This window comes from Heloderma suspectum, chromosome 1, assembly GCF_057233095.1.
Source record: "Heloderma suspectum isolate Gila_16-S chromosome 1, 16-S_ref, whole genome shotgun sequence".
NCBI lineage: Eukaryota > Metazoa > Chordata > Lepidosauria > Squamata > Helodermatidae > Heloderma > Heloderma suspectum.
In genome coordinates this window covers 75,487,771-75,511,430 of record NC_139458.1, presented here as the reverse complement: position 1 = coordinate 75,511,430, position 23,660 = coordinate 75,487,771, and the positions used below count along the sequence as shown (strand labels likewise).

General features: G+C 42.4%; 1 protein-coding gene across 4 annotated transcripts in view; it reads left to right on the top strand.

Moving 5' to 3' along the window:
- The window catches only part of PCNX1 (pecanex 1), a 121,700-nt gene that overhangs the window by 83,176 nt on the left and 14,864 nt on the right, over window positions 1-23,660 (top strand). For all 4 annotated transcript variants that reach the window (XM_084847712.1, XM_084847694.1, XM_084847686.1 and 1 more), the window contains 13 exons: window positions 917-1,070; window positions 2,360-2,392; window positions 3,054-3,225; window positions 4,519-4,629; window positions 5,812-5,903; window positions 8,600-8,709; window positions 10,362-10,467; window positions 11,194-11,286; window positions 12,454-12,604; window positions 12,939-13,080; window positions 15,063-15,240; window positions 15,950-16,058; window positions 23,530-23,659. In XM_084847712.1, the coding sequence (XP_084703838.1) occupies window positions 917-1,070; window positions 2,360-2,392; window positions 3,054-3,225; window positions 4,519-4,629; window positions 5,812-5,903; window positions 8,600-8,709; window positions 10,362-10,467; window positions 11,194-11,286; window positions 12,454-12,604; window positions 12,939-13,080; window positions 15,063-15,240; window positions 15,950-16,058; window positions 23,530-23,659 (1,581 nt within the window). The remainder of the gene's footprint in view (window positions 1-916; window positions 1,071-2,359; window positions 2,393-3,053; window positions 3,226-4,518; window positions 4,630-5,811; window positions 5,904-8,599; window positions 8,710-10,361; window positions 10,468-11,193; window positions 11,287-12,453; window positions 12,605-12,938; window positions 13,081-15,062; window positions 15,241-15,949; window positions 16,059-23,529; window position 23,660) is intronic.

Here is a 23,660-nt window from a genome sequence, read left to right as displayed (position 1 = left end):
AGGTAGTCAGTGCTAACAGAAATGGAATCTACATGGGGCCACTAAAACAAAGGGGGAGGTATCAGCATGTTTGAGAGAACCCAAAGGTCTGCAGAACTACCCCCCCAACACACACACACACACACACAGTGAGGACCGAGCATGCTCAGTAGCCACAGAATGTTGAATGTCAGTTGGAAAGGAAAACTAGAAAACCAGAGGGGTGGTGATTGAATGGAGTATCTTCGAGGAAGTCATGCTTGGCTTGAACCTGGAACAGAGGCACTCCTGTTAGGAGGAAAGATATACTGCAATGTTTTGTTACAGGTCTTACTTGTGATAAGGATAATTTGCATTTTAAATCTGCATAGCTTTGTGTAGAGACAACTTTAATGTATGCACTGCACACTTTCTATTCAAAGCATGGATTTGTGCAAATAAGCTGTCCTTTTGTTGCCTGATTTTAATGGTATAATGTTCATCTGGGCATCCAGCAAGAGGCCTCAGTTCTGGTCAGTATGACTTTTTCTGAGTAACCTTGGATATTGCTTTACAGACCTATTTTGCTTGCTTGTCCATGTGGAGTTAATTTCTCTGCAGTACCTTTATGGAAGCTTCTTCTTGTGACATAGATTTTGTTGGGAGGAGTTGGGGATGGATAGATTTCTCGTCATTAGGACCTGGACTGGATGACATTTTGATCCCATCTGATTCTATTGAATAAGATGAGCACATTGAACTCTGATAAAATTCTCATTGGTCCATCTCGAACTTGTTTTAAAATCAAAAGTAAGCAAAGGCATTCTCAGATTTTGAATACTGATGGCAAGGTCATGTTTGATTTCGTTCTTTTGCTTTCTTGCATTCCTGCATCCTTTGTTCTTATTGTGTAAACCTATTCAGACTCCCAGTGCCATATATTTCTCCTTCTCCATAGGAATCGTGAGATCCTGGAAAATGTGTTAGCTGTCATCCTAGCTATTCAAGTGGCTTTCTTGGGTTCTGTACTCCTAATAGAAGGCTTCTTCAAGGATATCTGGGTCTTCCAATTTTGCCTGGTGATTGCCAGCTGCCAGTATTCCTTGCTCAAGGTAACTTCTATCCTTGTTGTTAGATGGTTTAAATGTTAATTCATTGTTTAATGTCTTTTGCTTAACTGACTCTTCAGGCTTGGCATTTTCAAAATGTGCAAGTCTTCCTTCTTCATTTTCTTTATTTTGTTACATTTCTATACCACCCAATAGCCAAAGCTCTCTGGGTTCTGTAATTTATTTCTGTATAATATATCAACATTTTAGGAAATACTTGAAATATTGGTCCAGTTCATTTGTAATGGGAAGCCATGATTTCCCATAAATGAATCTACCCAAGCCTCACACTCCTCTCTCCAATTTCATGTGCTGGAAGAGGAGATTGAAGGCATCCACTTTCACTTTTAAACTAACCACAGTTCCCTGTGATGTACAAACTCTGGGATTTGAATAAGCTATGGTTTGAGAACAACCGAAGATCTGAAACAATGTTTTGATCCTGGTTTATTTTCACTAAGCATAGTTTAAATAAACCACAGTTCTTCTAGTTCAGGTATCATGGAGAACAGTAACCAGTTTAGTATACACAGCATGATACAGCCAGAACTGATTGATCAGCATGCCAAATTAAGAGTCCGTATTTTAAAATCTCTGTAGGCATGATTTCTGCACAGTGGACAAAAAATCACTAATTCCCCAGCTAGATCTTTAAAAATAACTATAGGATGTTTTAAATCTGTAACCATACAAATTACTAAAATCCACAGTCGGGCAATACCTTTCTTAGGACCAGTGAAAATGTCGCAAAATAATGAGCAAAGTTTTGTGTTCTCCATAACTTTTCATCAGACTGTATGTTAAACAATTGGAAAGCAGGGAAGGGAGAGAAAAAAGAAACATCCAGAGTTCTGGAGAAATCAAAAGCTTGCTCACTATTTTGTGTCATTTTGGTTAGTCCTAATAAGGGTATTTCCTAGCTGAGGATTTGGGATTTTTTTCTTTTTCTTTCTTTGCTTTTTGCACATACCTGTTACTGTGGTGATGATGGTGACCCCTTAGAAAATTAGTATGTCTACCCTTCTTCCCATTAGGTTCTTTGGGGGCTCTCTTAGGTTCTTTAAAAAAAAAAGTTCACTTCCCACCTCAGCTCATCACATTGCATTGGAAGCCGTTCCAGGGACTTCTCCAACTTCTTTGTGGGGGTTGAGAGGCTGCAATTGAAATGTGAAGCCTGAGATGCCTTGATGTGTCCATGGAGGTCATTTGCGTCCCACCCGTTAAGAGTTTTGTACTTGGAAGATATCAAACCTTAAATAATACTGCACTCTTGTCTTTCCCGTCTTTTTTAGAGTGTACAGCCAGATTCTTCATCACCTCGACATGTAAGTTATCCTATACGGAATTTCAGTATTTTAGCAAGCCTAAAGTTTCTGCTGCCACAGGTTCTTTTTGGTTCAGATTTTGCCATTAAGGAGAAAGAGAAAGAAATGACATCTCCATCTGGAAGCAATCTATCGTTATAAATCCCAAGGGTAATACATGTACAGCTAATATTACTGTACTAATTGTGTCTACTTAGAATGATGGCGTTTTAAAGGAATTACAGGAAAACAACAAAATACTATTTGAAGAATACAACTGGATTAAAAATTGTTTCTTAATGGTACCATATGCCTGATGTTAAAAACCACGATGATGTAATGGAAGTTGCAAAGAAGTCTAATGAATACACGAAGTATAAGTGTCAGGAGTGGAAATGAATATTTCCAGAATCTTTGCTAACAGGATGGAACATATATCCTGTGTAACTGGTATTGAATTAAAATAATGCTTTGTGCTGACTTAATTAACTTTGAGAATGAACTTTTCCCTTGTCTAGAATGTGTATATCCCACATTCTAGCGTCACTGAGTTTACATGGCTTTCACACACTACGATTTTCATTTGAACGGGCATGAATGGTGAAGTTTCAGAACTGGCTTTTGAAGAAAAGAGTAGTTATGATTTGTAACTTAAGTTGCAGTAACCAAACTTGTGTTCCAGGGTCATAACCGAATTATAGCCTATAGCAGGCCCGTTTACTTCTGTATATGCTGCAGTCTCATTTGGCTATTGGACTATGGCAGCAAGAGCACTTTTACTGCAAAGTTCCGGCTATATGGAATGGCTTTCACTAATCCAATTTTGCTGCTTTCAGCAAGGGATTTGATTATAGGTGAGTGACTTTTCCATATGACCCTAATCTGGATGGTTGGTACTAATGGGTTATGATTGCCACTTTACCATGACAAAGACCATTTAGGCTTCTGTTCTTTAAGGAAACACAAGTAATACATGCAGCCTACTCTTTCTGTCTTAAAAATGTGTTTTTTAAAAAATGGGAGAACAAGTGGTTCTTGAGTGTAAGCCCCATGAAAGTCCTTGAACAGATAGAGCTTAGATGAACATGTAGGGTTCACAAGCTGGAGAATTTAGCAGACCCATTAAAGGAAAACCAGCAGGAGTAAGCAAAAGTGTATTCATGTCTTTAATCCCTTTATTATGCCCTCAGTACGTAAGTAGACCGTTGCATCTCCGTATACTCTGCAGCGAGTAGAGTGATATACCTCTTGGTGTCGAGAGGTGCAATGAGTTGCAATGCACCTCTTGATTCATGTGCTATAACACTTCCCTTGGCCAACTTGTAATTGGTGGGGGTCATATAGTGGGAATGAGAGCAACAGAGTGCCACAGATTTGTTCCTGTTGGGCCAATTTTGTCTGCAGGCCAGAAGCAGTGCCATACTGAAATCACCTGTAGAAATAAGCCAGCCACAGTGTAGTTTTTTACATCTTTTGGTGTTGGTATGTTAAAAGCAGGCACTCATGCCAGATTTAGAGTGACAAAAAAAGGTGTCTGTGGATGCCACCCTAAACAATTATTTTAAAGGTTGTTTTGAAGGTCATATGCCACTGTATGGATTAGGCTATCTGATGTGGACACAGTTTGAACATAATATACACCAAAATCCACCCAGATCCTCTTTGTCACCCGATGTACAATTGATCTGGCATGGCTGCCTGCTTTTAACATGCTGATGTCTACTTTTGACTCACCTACTATAGCAAAACATGCTTTCCCTAAGTGGATCTCTTTGGTGGGGACACTGCAGTTCTTCCTTCATGACATCATCATCAGTCATCACCATAATTGTCTCCCCTGATGCCTCCACTCCACACCTCTTGTCTAATTTTTCCCCTTCCAGCTTAGCTCCTTATAACCTTCTCAGTGGGCTTCCAAGCTGGAAGGGCAAAAGTTAGACAAGAGGTATGGGATGGACGCATCAGGGAGACAATTACAATGATAGTTGATGAAGATGTCACAAGTAAGAACAGCAGTGTCCCCATCATGTGAAACCATTTCTTCTGCAAATTATGAAATTGGTGTAGCCCCCTAGCTAAAATTAGAAGATTAGCCAATAGTTCTATGTGTTCTTACTAGTTTTTTCTGTTACTTTTGTTTTCTGCAGTGTTTACACTATGTTTCCCTATAGTCTTCTTCATTGGTCTTCTGCCTCAGGTGAACACATTTGTGATGTACCTCTGTGAACAGTTAGATATCCATGTCTTTGGTGGTAATGGTAAGTTCAGTGTCTTCATTTCATGGGTGGTAAAGAGCTTCCAGACCTGTTCTGAAAAAGTCATTTGAGGGCTTATCCAGACAATCAATTTTAAGTGTGTCATTAATTCATTTTAGTTTCTGCAGAATAATCCTGCAAGTCCTCATTCAAGGCAGCTGCCTGATATCCAAGTAGTTTCAGCTTCTATGCACTAAATTGTCTAGGCAAAACTGTGGCTCAGTTAAGACATAATGTCAAACCATATTTTGGTGCCATGTGAATGTTCCTGGAATGAGCCTTGGTTTCATGCACTCCCTCTTCTTCTCATGCACTATGATTACCTCTCTCCCTAGTTTGCAAGGTAAGTGCAAACCATAGTTTGCTAATTGAGATGTAAAGGCAAACTGTGGTTTGCTGCAAACTAGGATGGGGGAGAGGGAATTGTAGTGTGCAAGGGAGGATACATTGCCTGAGCTCAAGGCTCCTTTTGGGTTTGTTCTTGAACTGCTGAACTGTGGTTTGGCATTAAGTCTGCCCTGGGCCATTAAAGAAGCCCTGAGCAGCACGCTCAGTAAAACTATTAAAGAAAAACCTGAAGGCTTGCCTAATTGGAGGAGGCGGGGGGACCTAATGAAGGGGTTTACCCCACATTTGAGTAGTGTTGCACTTAAGTATCCGATTGCTCTCCAGAAGACGCTTGCGTTTGCACACACACATTCCAGACAGCCCCCCAAATTACAATGGCTCTGTTAACCACAAAAATAACCATATTTTCCTTAATAAATTTTTATTTGAAAGCTGGAGGGATACAGTATCCCTGAATCAAAAATGCTTCCAAAGATAGAACATTTAAATCCTACACAGCAAATGAAGGGCTGTGTGTTGTGCTGGTGTTATAATAGTCTGTAAATTCCCTCAATTCACAATCAGTGGGGAAAATCACATCTTTGAATTATCTTTTCCAGAAAAAAAGTTCTACTAACAATAGACTCTATTTACTACAGAGCAGTAAAATAATCCCTGAAGGTAGTATGCTTTAAGAGACAGAGTCTGCTACAGAACTCTAGTGTTATAAGTTAGCTTCCCAATAGAGGTGGCCATGAAACAAAAATCAAAGGGTTAAATGTTTAATTCTTTCAACCTTAATTATTCTACTGTCAAGTTTTTTTGGTGACATGTCTTCATTATTTGCTTATTCTCTAGCCACCACAAGCCTGCTTGCAGCACTTTACAGTTTTATCTGTAGTATCATGGCAGTAGCATTATTATATGGATTGTGTTATGGTGCCCTAAAGGTGAGTAATACTAATATATAGGTGTAGTAACATAGGTGCTATATTTTTGCACAGTAAATTTAGGTTGGATGCTTTCGCTTCCTATCACTTTGTAAAACTGATAAATGTTGCTATTACTTTGACTTCATAATAGTTATAGCTGGAGAAGGTGGATGGAGATAGGACTTCCTTCCTTTCCCGTAATAATAAAACACAGCAGTATTCCAGTGCAATTAATTGATCGTAGATTCAGGACAGACAGAAGAATGTACATCTTCACACAATTTAAAGTATTCACTGCCACAATATATGGTGATGGCCACTAGCCTAGAAAGCGTCAATGGAGTATTAGATAAGTTCATGTAGGATAGGTTATCAGTGGCTAATAGTCATGATAGCTCTATGGACCCTCCAGATTCAGAGGAAATGGGGTTGTTCACACATCATGACAGCCTACTGTAGGTTAATTTACCGGCAGGGGCTGTTGTGTTATGACGAGCGCCCACGGGCACCCCTTGTATTTATTTATTTATTTATTCATTCATTCATTAATTCATTAATACCACCCAATAGCCAAAGCTCTCTGGGCAGTTCACAACAATTGAAACAATAAAATACAAAACAATAAAATATAGATAAAATACAATATACAAGTTTAAAACTACAATATAAAAATAACAAACAGAAGCTAACAGCAAGACATTTAAAATAGAGTACCAGATAAAAAAAAACTAAAATGCCTGGAAGAATAAAAAGGTCTTCACTTGGTGCTGAAGCAAGCACAATGTAGCCTCCAGGCAAACCTCTCTGGGAAACTCATTCCACAACAGCAGAAAGGGCCCTCCTCCTAGTATCTCACTTCCTTTGGCAGGGGATCCCGCAGGATGACTGCTGAACCTGATCTTCAGATCTGGGCAGGTATATATGGGAGGCTTCCTGGAAGCTTCTGGTTGGCCACTGTGAGAAGAACTAGATAGAGTTTTGGTCTGATCCAGTTGGGCTCTTATTATGCTATGTATGTATGAGCACCAGGTAGTAAATAATTAAGTGGTTCTCCTTTTTCAGGTCTCTCTTTCATTTTAGAAAATGGCTTTACTTATTTATTTCTATACCGCCTAATAGCTGAAGCGCCCTGGGTGGTTCACAAAAATTAAAACCACAAAGTTCAACATAAAACAATATGAAATATGAAAGCTTAAAACTACAGTATAAAAGTACAACCAGAATAAAACCTAGCAGTAATGCAGAGATTTAAAACACAGATTTAAAACAGCAGAGCTAAAAGAACAGAGTGCTAAAATGCTAGGAAGAGAAAAAGGTCTTCACCTGGCACCTGAAAGAGTACAGTGTACGCATCAGACAAACCTCTCTAGGGGGCTCATTCCACAGCTGGGGTACCACAGCAGAAAAGGCCCTCTTCCTGGTAGCCACCCACCTCACTTTCTTTGGTAGGGGCTTCTGGAGGAAGACCCCTGAAGATGATCGTAGGGTCTGGGCAGGTACATATGGGAGGAGGTGATCCTTCAGATAATTTGGCCTCAAGCCATTTAGGGCTTTAATGTTAATACCAGCACTTTGAATTGGGCCTGGACATGGAGTGCAGCTGAAAAAGTACTGGCGTAATGTGATCTTGTTGGCCAGTCTCCGTTAACAATCTCACTGCCGTGTTTTGGGCCAAATGGCATTTCCAGACTGTTTTCAAAGGTAGCCCCACGTATAATGCATTGCAGTAATCCAAATGAGAGGTTATCAGAGCATGGATATCTATAGTTAGGATTGTCCCACATTTGTATCTTCTGCCCTAGTCTTGATTTTGCTTATGGCTTGGGGTAGTGTAGTGTTGACTCTCTAACTGACCAAAATCTGTGGTACTTAAATACTGAGCAGATTTGATAGCTCCATAATTTTTACTGTATTTTCCCCAAGTGATTAAAACTGTGTCCAAGTCACTCTAGGTCTTTCATGTTGATTAGACTGAATGACAGTGAATTTCTTCCGCTTCAGTATGTGAGATAATATGTTTTTCTGGATGCAGGGTTAGGCAGCCTGGTGCCCCCCAGATGTTTTAGACTACAACTCCCATCAGCCTCAGCCAGCATTGCCCATAGTCAGGTATTATGAGATTGTAGTCCAAAACATCTGCAGTGCACCAGGTTGCCTACCCCTACCTAAAGGATATGGTCAGCTTCCTCTATCTGATTCTGACATTGTTGTCATGAGTTAACTGTTGGGAACATATGATGACAATTTGGAAAAGGGCCCTTTCAGCAGTGGCACCAGTTGTAGAACAACTTCCTGGGGAAGGTCTGTTACTCTTCCTCACTCCTGGTTTTTAGATGGCAGGCTAAGACTGTCCTTTTTCATAGTGTTTTTGGAGCTCTCTGTTTTGAGGGACTGCTTGCTTGGGTTTTAGCTGTTTTAATCATTTGTTGTACTGTATTGCACGCTGTGATATTTTTAATTTGTATATTTAACTAAAATTTCTAAGTCACTTTATAGACCCATTGAACCAAAATGCAAGGTAAATAAATGTTTAAAACATTTTCAAAAGTAAATAAACATAGTGGTTATATTAACAACGATACACACTGATGCTCTTTAATTCACAAGTACATAAAATAAATAGGATCACTGATTTTGTAATCTTAAAAATTATGATTTTTTTCTTCCATTGGATGACTAATAATTTTGGTGATGCCATATATATCTGTCCACAGGATTCTTGGGATGGTCAACATATTCCAGTGCTCTTTTCAGTATTCTGTGGTATGTTAGTGGCAATATCCTATCATCTCAGCAGACAAAGTAGTGATCCTTCTGTGCTTTTGTGAGTGGTAACTACCTGTTCATATATTATATAGTAGTCTTACTATGATAATTGGAAAACACTAGTATAAAACGTTTTTTCAAAGCCTAAGACTGCAGTCCTGTGTACACTTCTGAATAAGTCCCATTGAACTCAGTGGGATTTCCTTCTGAGTAAACATACATTGGCTGTTTACTTGGTTGAGATTTCTTCCTGGAAAATGCCATCCTTGACATGACCATGGCATAGAATGGCATCCTAAAGCAATTCTATGTATGTATGCATGTACGGGGACTGGAACTATGTCTTCTATTCATTAGACCAATTGTATGTATGAGGACTGCAAGCATGGCTTCTTTTCATTGTGATACTGCAAGAACCACTTGTAGAAGGAGATAATTCTTTGTCCTGCGCTCATGGACTCTGGTACCAGATGCTGCTCAGAAGTTGCAACTCTAAATAGTTGCAGTCATCTGTCTAGTGAGGCTAGGGGTACAAAACATACGATGTTCCCAGGAATAGTCAAGTTCCATTATTTGTATAAGGAAGAAGGAATCTGTTCTGAAAAGTCATGGGGAATAAAAGCCCGAAAAACTTTAGATAGCCAGAATCTGTTAATTATCTAAGGGCGCGATCCTGTTGAGATAGTCAGCAGCCTCTGAAGTCGGAGGCTGCCAAGTATCCATTGCAGGGCAGCTGTAGCACGGAAGCAATGCTCGCCTTCCTGCTCCGTTCACCCTGCATTTTTGGCTAGACAGCTGATTTTGGCTGACTAGCTGCAGCTTCGGGGAGGGAAGGAGGCCATGTGGTGCATAGGAAGCTGTGTAATGCAGCTTCCACCATCTCCTCTCCACCCCTGGGACCGCCCCCTTTTCCCCATCTCTGCGCTCCATTTCCAAGCGCGGAGGCATAGCTGGTGCAGAGACAACCGTGCCAGCTATGATGGGGAGGGGGCAGGGAGTGCAGTTTCTGGGAGCCCTGTTCAGATCCCTGACTCCAACCTTGGTTCCCGGAAACTGAGAAATCCAATGGCCCTCTAGATAGTGTCTAGTGGCCATAGGATTGCTCCTTAAATGTTTAATAACATTATAGCAAGGGTTCTATTGAATTAATTTATTTTAGCATTTTTAACAATTTGTGACAAGATCCAATAGCGGAACGCTTAATAGTGACCTAGTAATATCCATTTACAGTACAATGTAGTGGACCTACAAGCTGCATTAATTTCAGTGAGACCATGAGTGGCTGGATAGGGATGGCCATTTATCAAATGGCACCATGCTCTGGTGGACATATAGTCTTAATACGTAGCATTTATTCGCATGATATTCAGAACTATATCATGCATCTCTACCTAATCAGGAATTTGGGGACTAAGAGGAGAGAGAACATTTTCTTAACCCATCATGTCCAGCTGTGTGGTTATCTGCATCCTTTGTAGTTGTAACCGTGGCAAAATGTTCTCCATACTGTTGGACGTGTTATGTGGAAAGTTGTTCTGTGAATGTCATGGGTACCTGTGAGATGGTTGGTGATTCAATATGGAGACTTTTGTCATGAAAGGAGACAAAGAGCACATAAACACTGGCAGTTGTTTTCTAAAATTGATCATTTGTTTTGGACTCCAATCAGTGCACAATTTTTATGAAGAAAACAATTTGTCTGTATTTTAGCTCTTTAGTGCAATCAAAGCTTTTTCCTACTTCAGAAGATAAAAATCCAGAGGATCCACTGTCTGAAGTTAAAGACCCATTACCTGAAAAGCTTAAAAATTCTGTGGTAAGTTGGTTCATTTCTCAAATTAATCAAGGTGTTGACCAGTTTGCTATTATGAGTGCTAAATATTAGGGACCTAAATGCTTAGTGTATTTTTGAAACTGCAATTTTCAGAGAAAGAAGTATCTATTTAGTTAGATGCTAGTAGCTTTTTCAGATTATATTAAGGTTTTCTGATATTTAGTCCTTATTAACTGTTAAAATTTCAAAAGGTGATCATGGACATTATCCAGCGGGGTGCAACTGCTAATATAAATTACATTGTGGTAATGTAAACTACTCTAGCGCAACACTAACTGTGTTAGCTGGCACACTGATTCCCCAGGAAATCGGCATGCCAGGGAACTCTATTGCCATTACTCTAGAGTAGTTTATGTCAGTAGTTATGTTACTAACTACTATAAGTTATACTACTTATGTTAGTAGTTGTGCCCCTCTGGATACTGCCCTATGTCTGTACCACATAGTGGTCACTATGTACCTCCACTCAAGAATTCTATGAGCAGGGAAACTGAGACGAAAATGGGAGCAAGTTGATTTTGAGAGTTCTGTAAATGTTTAATTGCAACACTTATTCCAAGAGTGCCTTACATTTGCATTCCCAGGAAATATTTTTTTAAAACCTTTGCTTATATTATACGTACAATGAGAACTTAAAACTAACATAAATTTTTTTTGCCGCCATCTTAATAAGCTAGCGTGCTTTTGATGTTTCTCTTTTCTTCCTAGAGTGAACGTTTGCAGTCTGATCTTGTTGTGTGCATAGTCATCGGTATACTTTACTTTGCAATTCATGTCAGCACAGTATTCACAGTATTGCAGGTAACTTGTTTTTGTGTCTCATTTTCTTTTGTATGTGCCTCTTGGACAATATTGTTTTGACATCTGTACTATATCAATGTTACTACATTTTGGGATTGCTCAACTGCATTGGCTAATAGTGTCTGGTTTAGTATGTAGGAGGTTGACTTTCTTAAGCCCCTCCTTCTTTTCCCATTTTAAGAGCTACGTGCCTTTCGGGACTGTGTAGGGGCAAGGAAGGATCATTGGCTACCCAGAAGATGCAAAAGATTGTTCATTTCTCCATGTTCCTACTTGTGTCCCCAGGAGTTTCTTGTAGATTAGAAATAGAATTGCCATAACTAACATTCTCAATCCAAATTGATGTATCTAATCATGTGAGCAAATGAGGAAATTAGGATGCTAAACAGGTGCAATGCCCTGGAGCTTTGCTACTTGAACAGTCAAGAATCTCAATTTTTTTGTCTGGTACTCTGATGCCACAAAGAAGGAAATGCTGGAAGAAGGAGAACAGGAATCAGATGTTAGTAAGCACATCAGTCTGCATCCGAAGGGCAAGCTTGCAGGGACCATATTCCTTATAATGACCTGATTGCGTGTAATGACAACCCAGAGTTTGAGCTGAGTATGGGTTGTTGTTGAATTGTGGGTTGGCATTATGTGTGAACCCTGCACTATGGGTTAACTATGGGTTGTTAACCACGAACAACCCAGAGTTCACAACTCAGTGACAAACCATGGGCTATCTTTCTGGGTTGTTCATGGTTAACAACCCATTGTTAAACCATAGTGCAGGGTTCATATGTAATGACAACCTGCAATTCAATGACAACCCATACTCAACCAATACTCTGGGTTATCATTATGTGTGAACCTGGCCACTGTCTGTCTGGCATCACAAGGAGTAATGCCGGAAACTGTTGTTTAATGAGATACTGATTTTCTCCCCATAACAAAACTCCAAAATAGACCCAGGGACACCAGAGAGATCAGATGTGGAGCTGTGACAGGTGTTTCCGATATGCCCTAGGATGCTTTCAGAAGTGAAGAGGAACAGCTGGTGGAGAGTACACCCTTTCAGCCAGCACTACCATTCTGCACATAAAATGGAGAAACACAATATATGAAGGGAATTGCTATTTTCTGATTTTTGAGACTGAGCCTTTTTTTCTTAAACATTTCCTTTAGCCTGTCTTGAGCTATGTTCTGTATGCATTGGTGGGCTTCATAGGCTTTATGACCCATTACGTGCTGCCTCAACTCCGGAAACAGCTCCCTTGGCACTGTTTTTCTCATCCACTGTTGAAAACCAAGGAATATTATCAATTTGAAGTCCGCAGTAAGTATACAATTTTCTTAAGACTTGTCCTATGGCAATTTGCAATTCATCATGTCTAACTAAATATTGCTATTATGATCATTAAATATATTGATTCTACAAGATATTAGAACATTGCATCTACAGTTAAATCACATCTGCTCATTTCCTGCCATAGAAACCTTTTTCCTTGCAGTAAAAGTTATAACTTTGTACCAGTTTAAAGTAGTTCAGATACCTTATCTCAGTGATAGCAGTATTGGAAGGGTAGACAGTTGAGCTTGGTTTGTTTGCTGATACTCTCTCCTGGCTCCTGAGCTATTTTATTCCATGTTGCACTCTGAATTCTTTTTAGATGCTGCACATGTGATGTGGTTTGAGAAACTTCATATATGGCTTCTTTTTGTGGAGAAGAACATAATCTACCCTTTGATAGTCCTCAATGAGCTCAGCAGCAGTGCAAAGGCTATTGGTAGTCCAAAGAGGCTGGATACAGAGTAAGTGGAAAAGAGCATGTATGGCACGTTTATTATTTTAATTCTTTTTTTTTAAATGGCATGTTGAAAAGGTGGTCTCTGTTGCTTGGTTGGTCCCTTAGCACTCTAGCACTATTATAGAACCCCCCCTTGATCTTAAGCATTGTGAGGTTTCTTCAGATTCCCCAAACTCATTGGAATATAAGAAGAGCTATACTGGATTAGACCAAAGCCCTACCTAGTTCAGCATTATGTTCACACAGTGGACAACCAGATGCCTATGGGGAAGCCCATAGTAGGACATGAGGGCAATAGCACCCTCCTGCTCATGTTCCTTAGCAGCTAGTATTCAGAGGTATACTTTCTCTGATACCGGAGGTAATATATAGCCATCATGACTAGTAATCATTGATAGCCTTCCCTACAACTTCCTCTCCCTCAAGCCATAGAAGGTGTTAGAATCCTGTCATAGAATCATAGGGTTGGAAGGGACCTACAAGACCATCGAGTCTAACCCCCTGCTCATTGCAGGAAGCCTGATTCCCAGGCAGTCTCCCATCCAAGTACTAACCAGGGCTGACCCTGCTTAGCTTCCAAGATCAGACGAGATCGAGCACATCCAGCCCTCTGCTGTCATAACGAGCCCTCCTCCTTCATCTACCCTGTTTCTCAGTTCATTACACTCTTCCTTCAGCCACCTTGCCTCTGGGGTTCCGGGCCCTTCATTTCTCTCCCTTCTGGAACCTCTTCCCATTACTCAGCGTGCATATGTAAATGTGCACATTTGTGAAAATGTGTGCATTTGTGTATATGCAAAACAGGACTGTGAATGGCCCATATACACAAGATTACAGGCAAGCAAATACCTGTAATCTTGCGTTTATGGGCCATTCACATCCCCATTTTATTTTTCAAACAATGGCAATCGCGGAGCTTGACAAGGCTGCCCAGGTGAGTGCAGGTGCCTCAGCAAGCAGCAGGGAGCACAAGCACAGGTCCAGGTACGTGTGGGCAGGGGCTGGGCAGGTGCCCGGAGAACTCGGAAAGGGGGGCACCTGCCCATCCCTACCTTCAAGCAAACTTACACAGCTGTCAGAGTAGGACACATTGTGCTCACTCCACCTGAATGAAGACATGCCCGCTGGCACCCCTATTCATGGCCCCTGCGTTGGTGCACCCCTACAGCCCCTTGAGAGGAGGGGGGGACTGCCCCACAGTAGGGGGTGGGAGGGAGAAGTCATATAACTGTCTCTTGGCCTATCTCCCCTGGCTTCAAACTGTATCAACTGCAAAACTATACGTTGGTTAGGGACATTTGCCAACTACTGACTGAAAATGTAACTTCAGGCTTTAAAAAGGTGGACGTATTTAAATTAATAAAAATTAATTAATGCATTTTAGAAACCAAATAACCCTAAGGTGCATACACCTTGGATCCCCTTAATATACATGCCAAGTTTCAGGTGTCTAGGTTTCACAGTCTTGGTGCTATTCTCTTTTATTATAGATAATATAGTTATTATATACAATAAATGCAGTACCATGTTCCTGAGCCTCTGTATTTCTTAGACCTTTACCATCAATTACTAATTACTGGGATATTACAAAATTGAAAAATAAAGTTTAAGTAGAAATTACATTTACCTGCAGATAAGCACCATTTTGAAATCCAAATTTGAGGGTGTTCCTGTGCTTCAATTTTGGCAGATTTTGGATATGTTAATCAGCTATTATTTCTGAATGGAAAACACTTTCAAATACTTCTGTTACAATTTTGCCCACGTTGAAGTGTATTTTTCCTAGACTAATAAGACTATCAATAGCTACTAGTTACAATGGCTATATGCTTCCCCCAGGATCAGAGGCAGTTTGGTAATGTATGTTAAAGGAAAGTAGAAAATATAGTAATCACTTTAACTATTTAAGAGATAGTGAGCAGTATAAGATCAGCTTGTTCAACCAGCAGATGTTTACAACACCTGACAAATCTTTTCTCATTGTAGATTTGGTGCTTTAATTATTACTATAGCTGGTATGAAGCTGCTGCGCTCCTCTTTCAGCAACCCAACGTACCAGTATGTTACTGTCATTTTCACAGTGCTTTTCTTTACATTTGACTACAAACGTTTCTCGGAGACTATGCTGCTAGACCTGTTCTTCATGTCCATACTCTTCAGCAAGGTAACGTCAGATAAGACACATTGCCCAAACTCTGGTATTCCACACCATAAAAATGGAATGGTAGCCTCTCTAGTTTTTACAGATGCAAGGTAAATCTTGCAGCTGTCATGGTCATATTTCCCTCCATCTTAAAAGGCATCCAAAAAGTATCCCCACTTTGTTTTGTTTTGATGGCAGTCTTATCATCTTAAAGTTTGACTTATGAACTGGAATATGTTGAGTTAATATCAGTGCCAAAATATTTGGTATTCTCTCACTTCCCTCTTTCCATTGTTTGTTGAAGAAAAACCTGCCAGTTGTTGTGTTCTGACATTTTATCCTCTCAGCAGCAAACTGGTGTAGAGAATCCTCACTTGCTTTGGTTAAATACTTAATTTGATAAATTTGATAAACGCTGGGATATCTACTTTTCTTATGTTTCATACCCCTCAACATTGAATCAGTTGTTTTTCCATGACATACAGAATGCATACTTTTACAAACTTTTTTTTTTAATCCAAAGTTATGCTTTACATTTTTGGATTTTAGGGGCTTGTTTGTCTCAATGTGGCAGCATAGTTTGTTCAAGGGATGTGGTGGTGCATCTGACACGACTACTCTGAAACTGAAATCATATGTGTGTCTGAATACTATAAAATCACTGACTCACTTTGATTCTGTGTTACCAACAATGATCACAAATGTATGTTTTCTTCTGTTTTCCTTGTAGCTTTGGGAGCTCTTTTACAAGTTGAGATTTGTGTACACTTATATTGCTCCTTGGCAAATCACATGGGGATCTGCTTTCCATGCTTTTGCCCAACCTTTTGCTGTGCCACGTATCCTTTGTAAAGCTCAAACATATTAAGTCTAACTTTATTTGATCACAGGAAAAAGAAATTCCAAAGTCTAAATCCCAGTAGTAGATAAATAGATATAGTAAGTGAATACAGAAATGAAGATTATCTTACTCATTTATGTTCCAATACTGATGGGGCACTAATCTCTGATTTAGAAAGGATGGTTGTGCTGGATGTACATTCGGGAAAGGATGTTACCTGGAGGGCAGGGGAGAGACAAAACACTGGGGCTGTTTGCTCAACAGTCCACCATAGGTCACACACCTATGTATTTAACCCACAGTGACACTGTGACCGGGTTTGGGCAACATGCCATGGTTCGTCATGGGTTATTTAACCCACAACTAGCCGTGGTGCCTGCAGGCTCCATTTTAAATCTGCAGTCCCCACTCAGGGGTTGTCGTGTCATGTGAACCCTGCGAGCATGGGTTTGTTGTTGTTCAGTCGTTCAGTCGTGTCCGACTCTTCGTGACCCCATGGACCATAGCACGCCAGGCCTTCCTGTCCTGCGTTCTCTCCCGGAGCGTGCTCAAGTTCATATTCATTGCATTGGTGATGCTATCTAGCCATCTCATCCTCTGCCGTCCCCTTCTCCTTTTGCCTTCAGTCTTTCCCAGCATCAGGGTCTTTTCCAGAGAGTTTTCTCTTCACATTAGGTGGCCAAAATATTGGAGCTTCAGCTTCAGTATCTGTCCTTCCAATGAGCAGTCAGGGTTGATTTCCTTTAGGATGGACTGATTTGACCTCCTTGCAGTCCAGGGGACTCGTAAGAGTCTTCTCCAGCACCACAGTTCGAAAGCATCAATTCTTCGGCGCTCAGCCTTCCTTATAGTCCAGCTCTCACAGCCATACATTACTACTGGGAAAACCATAGCTTTGATTAGACGGACCTTTGTCGGCAAGGTGATGTCTCTGCTTCTTACTATGCTGTCTAGGTTGGCCATAGCTTTCCTCCCAAGGAGCAAGCGTCTTTTAATTTCATGGCTACAGTCACCGTCTGCGGTGATCTTGGAGCCCAAGAAAGTAAAATCTGTCACTGCTTCCATTTCTTCCCCTTCTATATGCCAGGAAGTGATGGGGCCAGATGCCATGATCTTCGTTTTTTTAATGTTGAGTTTCAAACCAGCTTTTGCACTCTCCTCTTTCACCCTCAACAAGAGGCTCTTTAGATCCTCTTCGCTTTCTGCCAATAGGGTGGTATCGTCTGCATATCGGAGGTTGTTGATAATTCTCCCGGCAATCTTAATTCCGACCTCTGATTCATCCAACCCGGCATTTCTCATGATGTACTCTGCATATAAGTTAAATAAGCAGAGTGACAATAAGCAGCCTTGTCGTACTCCTTTCCCAATTTGGAACCAATCGGTTGTTCCATGTCTGGTTCTTACTGTTGCTTCTTGACCCTCGTACAGGTTTCTCAGGAGACAGGTAAGGTGGTCTGGTACTCCCATCACTTTCAGAATTTGCCACAGTTTGTTGTGATCCACACAATCAAAGGCTTTAGCGTAGTCAATGAAGCAGAAATAGACGTTTTTCTGGAATTCTCTTGCTTTCTCCATGATCCAGCGAATGTTGGCGATTTGATCTCTAGTTCCTCTGCCTCTTCGAAACCCAGCTTGTACTTCCGGTAGTTCTCGGTTCGCATACTGCTGAAGCCTAGCTTGTAGGATTTTGAGCATCACCTTGCTGGCATGTGAAATGAGCGCAATTGTGCGGTAGTTTGAACACTCTTTGGCATTGCCGTTCTTTGGAATTGGAATGTAAACTGACCTTTTCCAGTCTTGTGGCCACTGTTGAGTGTTCCAGATTTGTTGGCACATTGAATGCAGCACTTTAACAGCATCATCTTTTAGGATTTTAAATAGCTCGGCTGGAATACTGTCATCTCCGCTAGCTTTGTTGTTACTAATGCTTCCTAAGGCCCACTTGACTTCACTCTCGAGGATGTCCGGCTCAAGTTCAGTGACCGCACTATCATGGCTATCAGGGACATTCAGATCTTTCCTGTATAGTTCTTCTGTGTATTCTTGCCACCTCTTCTTAATCTCATCTGCTTCTGTTAGGTCCCTGCCTTCTTTGTCCTTTATCATGCCCGTCTTTGCACAAAACGTTCCCTTGAGATCTCCAATTTTCTTGAAGAGATCTCTAGTCTTTCCCATTCTGTTGTTTTCCTCGATTTCTTTGCATTGTTCATTTAAGAAGGCCTTCTTGTCTCTCCTTGCTATTCTCTGGAACTCTGCATTCAGTTGGGTATATCTTCCCCTTTCTCCCTTGCTTTTCGCTTCCCTTCTTTCCTCAGCTACTTGTAAAGCCTCATCAGACAGCCACTTGGCTTTCTTGCATTTCTTTTTCTTTGGGACGGATTTCGTTGCTGCCTCCTGAACAATGTTACGGACCTCCGTCCATAGTTCCTCAGGCACTCTGTCTATCAGGTCTAATCCCTGAAATCTATTCCTCACCTCCACTGTATATTCATCAGGGATATGATTTAGGTCATACCTGAACGGTTTAGTGGTTTTCCCGACGTTCTTCAATTTAAGCCGAAATTTTGCAAGAAGCAGCTCATGATCTGAGCCACAGTCAGCTCCAGGTCTTGTTTTTACTGACTGTATGGAGCTTCTCCATCTTTGGCTGCAAAGGACATAATCAATCTGATTTCGATATTGACCATCTGGTGACGTCCATGTGTAGAGTCGCCTCTTGTGCTGTTGGAAAAGAGTGTTTGCTATGATCAGCGTGTTCTCTTGGCAAAACTCTATTAGCTTTTGTCCTGCTTCATTTTGTACACCAAGGCCATGCCTGCCTGTTATTCCGGTGATTTCTTGACTTCCTACTTTAGCATTCCAATCCCCTATGATAAAGAGGACATCTTTTTTTGGTGTTAGTTCTAGAAGGTGTTGTAGGTCTTCATAGAACCGATCAACCTCAGCTTCTTCGGCCTCAGTGGTTGGGGCATAGACTTGAATTACTGTGATGTTGAATGGTTTGCCTTGGATTCGTACTGAGATCATTCTATCATTTTTAAGATTGTACCCCAGTACTGCTTTTCCCACCCTTTTGTTGACTACGAGTGCTACTCCATTTCTTCTAAGGGATTCTTGCCCACAATAGTAGATCTGATGGTCACCTGAATTAAATTCGCCCATGCCTGTCCATTTTAGTTCTCTGATTCCCAAGATGTCGATGTTCAATCTTGCCATCTCATGTTTGACCACCTCCAGCTTACCTTGATTCATTGATCTGACATTCCAGGTTCCTAAACAATATTGTTCTTTACAGCATCGGATTTTCTTTTCACTGCCAGACACATCCACAGCTGAGTGTCCTTTCGGGTTTGGCCCAGCCGCTTCACTCTTTCTGGCGCTACTTGGAAATACCCTCTGCTCTTCCCCAGTAGCATATTGGACACCTTCCGACCTGAGGGGCTCATCTTCCGGCGTCATGTCTTTTAGCCTTGTGATACATTCCATGGGGTTTTCTTGGCAAGAATACTGGAGTGGGTTGCCATTTCCTTCTCCAGTGGACCACATTTTGTCAGAACTCTCTGCCATGACCTGTCCGTCTTGGGTGGCCCTGCACGGCATAGCTTATGGCTTCACTGAGTTACGCAAGCCCCTTCGCCACAACAAGGCAGTGATCCATGAAGGGGGAGCATGGGTTATGGGAAGGTTAAACAACCCTCGCATAACCCTAAAAGAGACCATGGTTTATGTGAGAGTTGTTTAACCCTCACATAACCCACGCCCACCAGGTTCGCGCAGCATGACAGGCCCTGAGTGGGGGTTGGATATAGCACCTGCAGGCACTGCGGTTCACTGTGGGTTAAATAGGAGCTTGAGGATGTTGACAGGGTGCTTGGAGAGATTCAAGCAACCACTTTCATACTGAATCCTTGCCCCTCTTGGCTTATAAAAACTGGCAGGGAGGGAAGAAGCAGCTGGGCCAGGAAGGTGATTACCTCCGAGGGGGGGGGAGGGGTGTCCCAGGGCCGCCTGAAAGAGGCGGTGGTGAGACCATTCCTGAAGAAACTTTCCCTACACCTGAAGAATCTTAATAATTTTAGGCTGGTGGCAAATGTTTCTTTCCTGGGCAAGGTTCTTGAATGGGTGGTTGCCAGCCAGCTTCACATGTTCTCGGAGGAGACTGATTATCTAGATACATTTCAGTTGGGGTTCAGGCCAGGTTTTGGTGTGGAAACAGCCTTGGTCGTCCTGTATGATGACTTATGTCAGGAGAGAGACAGGGGGAGTGTGATCCTGTTGATGCCCCTTGATCTCTTGGCGGCTTTTGATACCATCGACAATGGCTGGGATGATTGTCTGAGTTGGGAGTGGGGAGCACTTCATTGCAGTGGTTTTACTCGTACTTGGATGGATGGCTCCAGAAGGTGGTGCTTGGGGAATATTTCTCAGCCCCATGGATTCTCCAGTATGGAGTTCTGCAGGGGTCGTTTTTGTCACCCATGCTATTCAACATCTACGTGAAACTATTGAGTGTCGCCATCCAGAGTTTTGGAATACGTTGCCATCAATATGCTTGATGACACACAGCTCTATTTCTCCTTTTCGTCTTCATCAAGTGAGGCTACATATGCTGGATTTGTGCTAGCTTGACAATGGACTGGATGAAGGCTAATAAACTGAAACTCAATCCAGACAAGACTGAGATGCTGTTAGTGGGTGGTTCTTCAGACTGGGTGGAGGTTGTTCAACCTGTTCTGGATGGGGTTGTGCTCCCCCTGAAGGAGCAGGTTCATAGTTTGGGGGTTCTCCTGGAGCCATCTTTGTCACTTGAGGCTCAGGTGACCTCAGTGGCACCAAGTGCCTTCTACCAACTTCAGTTGCTGGAAGCTACACCCCTTCGATCACCCCTGGGATCGGTTCCAGCTTCTTCCTCCTGATGAAGTGGACAAGGTGCTTTCATCTGTGCGGCCGACCACCTGCTTACTTGATCCTTGCCCATCTTGGCTCATTATGGGCTGCAGAGAGAGACTGGGTGAGGGGATCAGGGCAGTGGTGAACGCCTCCCTTGAGGAGGGAGTGATGCCATCAGCCCTCAGGGAGGCAGTGATAAGACCGCTCTTAAAGAAGCCCTCCTTGGATCCTCAAGTTTTGAACAACTTTTGCCCAGTCTCAAATCTGCCATTTTTGGGCAAGGTGATTGAGCGGGTGGTGGCGGTGCAGTTGAAGGCACACTTGGAAGAAACTGATTATCTAGACCCATTTCAGTCGGGCTTCAGGCTTGGGCATGGGACAAAAACGGCCTTGGTCGCCTTGGTAGATGAGATGAGGAGGGCTCTGGATAGGGGTGAATGCTCCTTCCTTGTTCTCCTCGACCTCTCAGCGGCTTTTGATACCGTTAACCACGGTATCCTCCTGGACTGCCTGGAGGGGTTGGGCATTGGAGACACCGTATTGCGGTGGTTCTGGTCCTTCCTCTCCGGCAGGTACCAGAGGGTAGCCCTGGGAGAGGAGGTTTCAGACCCGTGGCCACTTACTTGTGGGGTGCCACAGGGTTCCATCCTCTCCCCAATGCTATTTAACATCTATGTGAAGCCGCTGGGAGCTATCATCAGGAGGTTTGGGGTGCAGTGTCATCAATATGCGGATGACACGCAGCTCTACCTCTCATTCAAATCTTCACCAAGGTTGGCTGTAGAATCCCTGTCCAAATGTCTGGAGACCGTGAGTGGCTGGATGGGGAGGAATAAGCTGAAGCTGAACCCTGACAAGGTACTTTTGGTACCAAGGTACTTTTGGTGGGAGACAAGAGGAGGCTAGGGGATGTTGACCTGGTGTTGAATGGGGTACGGCTACCCTTGAAAGACCAGGTCCGCAGCCTGAGGGTCATTTTGGACTCCCAGCTGTCCATGGAGGCTCAGGTGTCAGCTGTGAGCCGCACAGCGCTGTATCAACTCCATCTGATACGGCGGCTGCGCCCCTTCCTTCCCAGCCATCTGCTCCCATCGGTAGTACATGCCCTGGTCTCCTCTCGTTTAGACTACTGGAATGCACTCTACGTGGGGTTACCCTTGAAGACGGTTCGGAAACTGCAGCTGGTACAGAATGCGGCGGCTCGCCTGATTAAAGGCAGCCGCCGGCGAGATCACATCACTCCAGTGCTGAAGGAGTTGCACTGGTTACCAGTTGTTTTCCAGGCCAAATTCAAGGTGCTGGTTTTGACCTTTAAAACCCTATATGGTTCCGGCCCAGCCTATCTTAAGGAGCGCCTCCAGCAGCACCAGACAGGCCGCTTAACAAGATCAGCCTCGGATGGCCTTCTCTCTGTCCCATCAGCCAGGACAGCTAGACTGGTGGGGACGAGGGAGAGGGCCTTTTCTGTGGTGGCCCCCACTCTGTGGAACTCCCTCCCTAGGGAACTCCGCCATGCCCCCTCTTTAATGAGCTTCCGTCGTGCATTAAAAACGTGGTTGTTTAGGCAGGCATTTGGGGTGGGTTAGGGTATTTTAGAACATGTTTTTATGGTAGAATTTTATTGTTTTAAACTGTTTTATTGTATGTTGTACATCGCCCAGAGTGGCTGGGTGACCAGCCAGATGGGCGATTAATAAATTTAATAATAATAATAATAATAATAATATCTGGTTTCAATAGTCTATGCTCTGGTAATCTCCAAGTTAGATTACGGCAATGCTCTCTACATGGGGCTGCCTTTGAAGCTGGTTCAGAAGCCGCAGCTGATGCAAAATTCGGCAGCCAGATTGATAGCAGGGACAAGACGTTTTGAGCATATAACACCAGTTCTGGCCTGCTTGCACTGGCTGCCTGTACATTTCCAAGCTAGATTCAAGGTGGCGGTTTTGACCTATAAAGCTTTTACACAATTCAGGACCGTGATACTTAACAGAGCACCTCTCCCAGCACGAACCTGCCCATTTACTATTCTCATCGTCTAAGGCCCTCCTCCAGGTACCTCCTCCGAGGGAGGTTCAAAGGTGGCAAAAAGGGAGAGGGCCTTCTCAGTGGTGGCCCCCCAGTTCTGGAACATGGAACAATATCCCCAACGAGGCCTCCCTGGCACCAACATTGTTATCTTTTTGGCACCAGGTTAAGACCTTTCTCTATCTCAGGCGTTTGGTAGCCTCTGATAAGGTTTTCATCTGGTCCTGGATTTTCTTGTTGATGGTTTAAAATTGCTAGATCTATGCATGTGTATATGTGCGTGCAATTTTTATACTATGTACAGTATTGTATTTTTAAGGTTTTTAATCTTGGTAAACTACCCAGAGAGCTTTGACTATTGGGCGGTATAGATATGTAAGAAATGAAATGAAGTTATTCTAATCTTGCATACAGTCGTTGCCAAGTGTAGGTTATGGTAGATCTTTCTTAACCAAAAGGGTAATTTTTGAGCTCTTCTGATGCTTTGTGTCATCCTGACCTGACACAAAGGAATCAGGTAATAGTTCCTTAACTCTATTACCCTACAGATTCTGCAATGCTGTTTGTCCAAGCAGCTGTGTCTGCTTTTTTCTCTACTCCACTAAACCCTTTTTTGGGAAGTGCAATATTCATCACTTCTTATGTCAGACCTGTCAAGTTCTGGGAGAGAGATTACAAG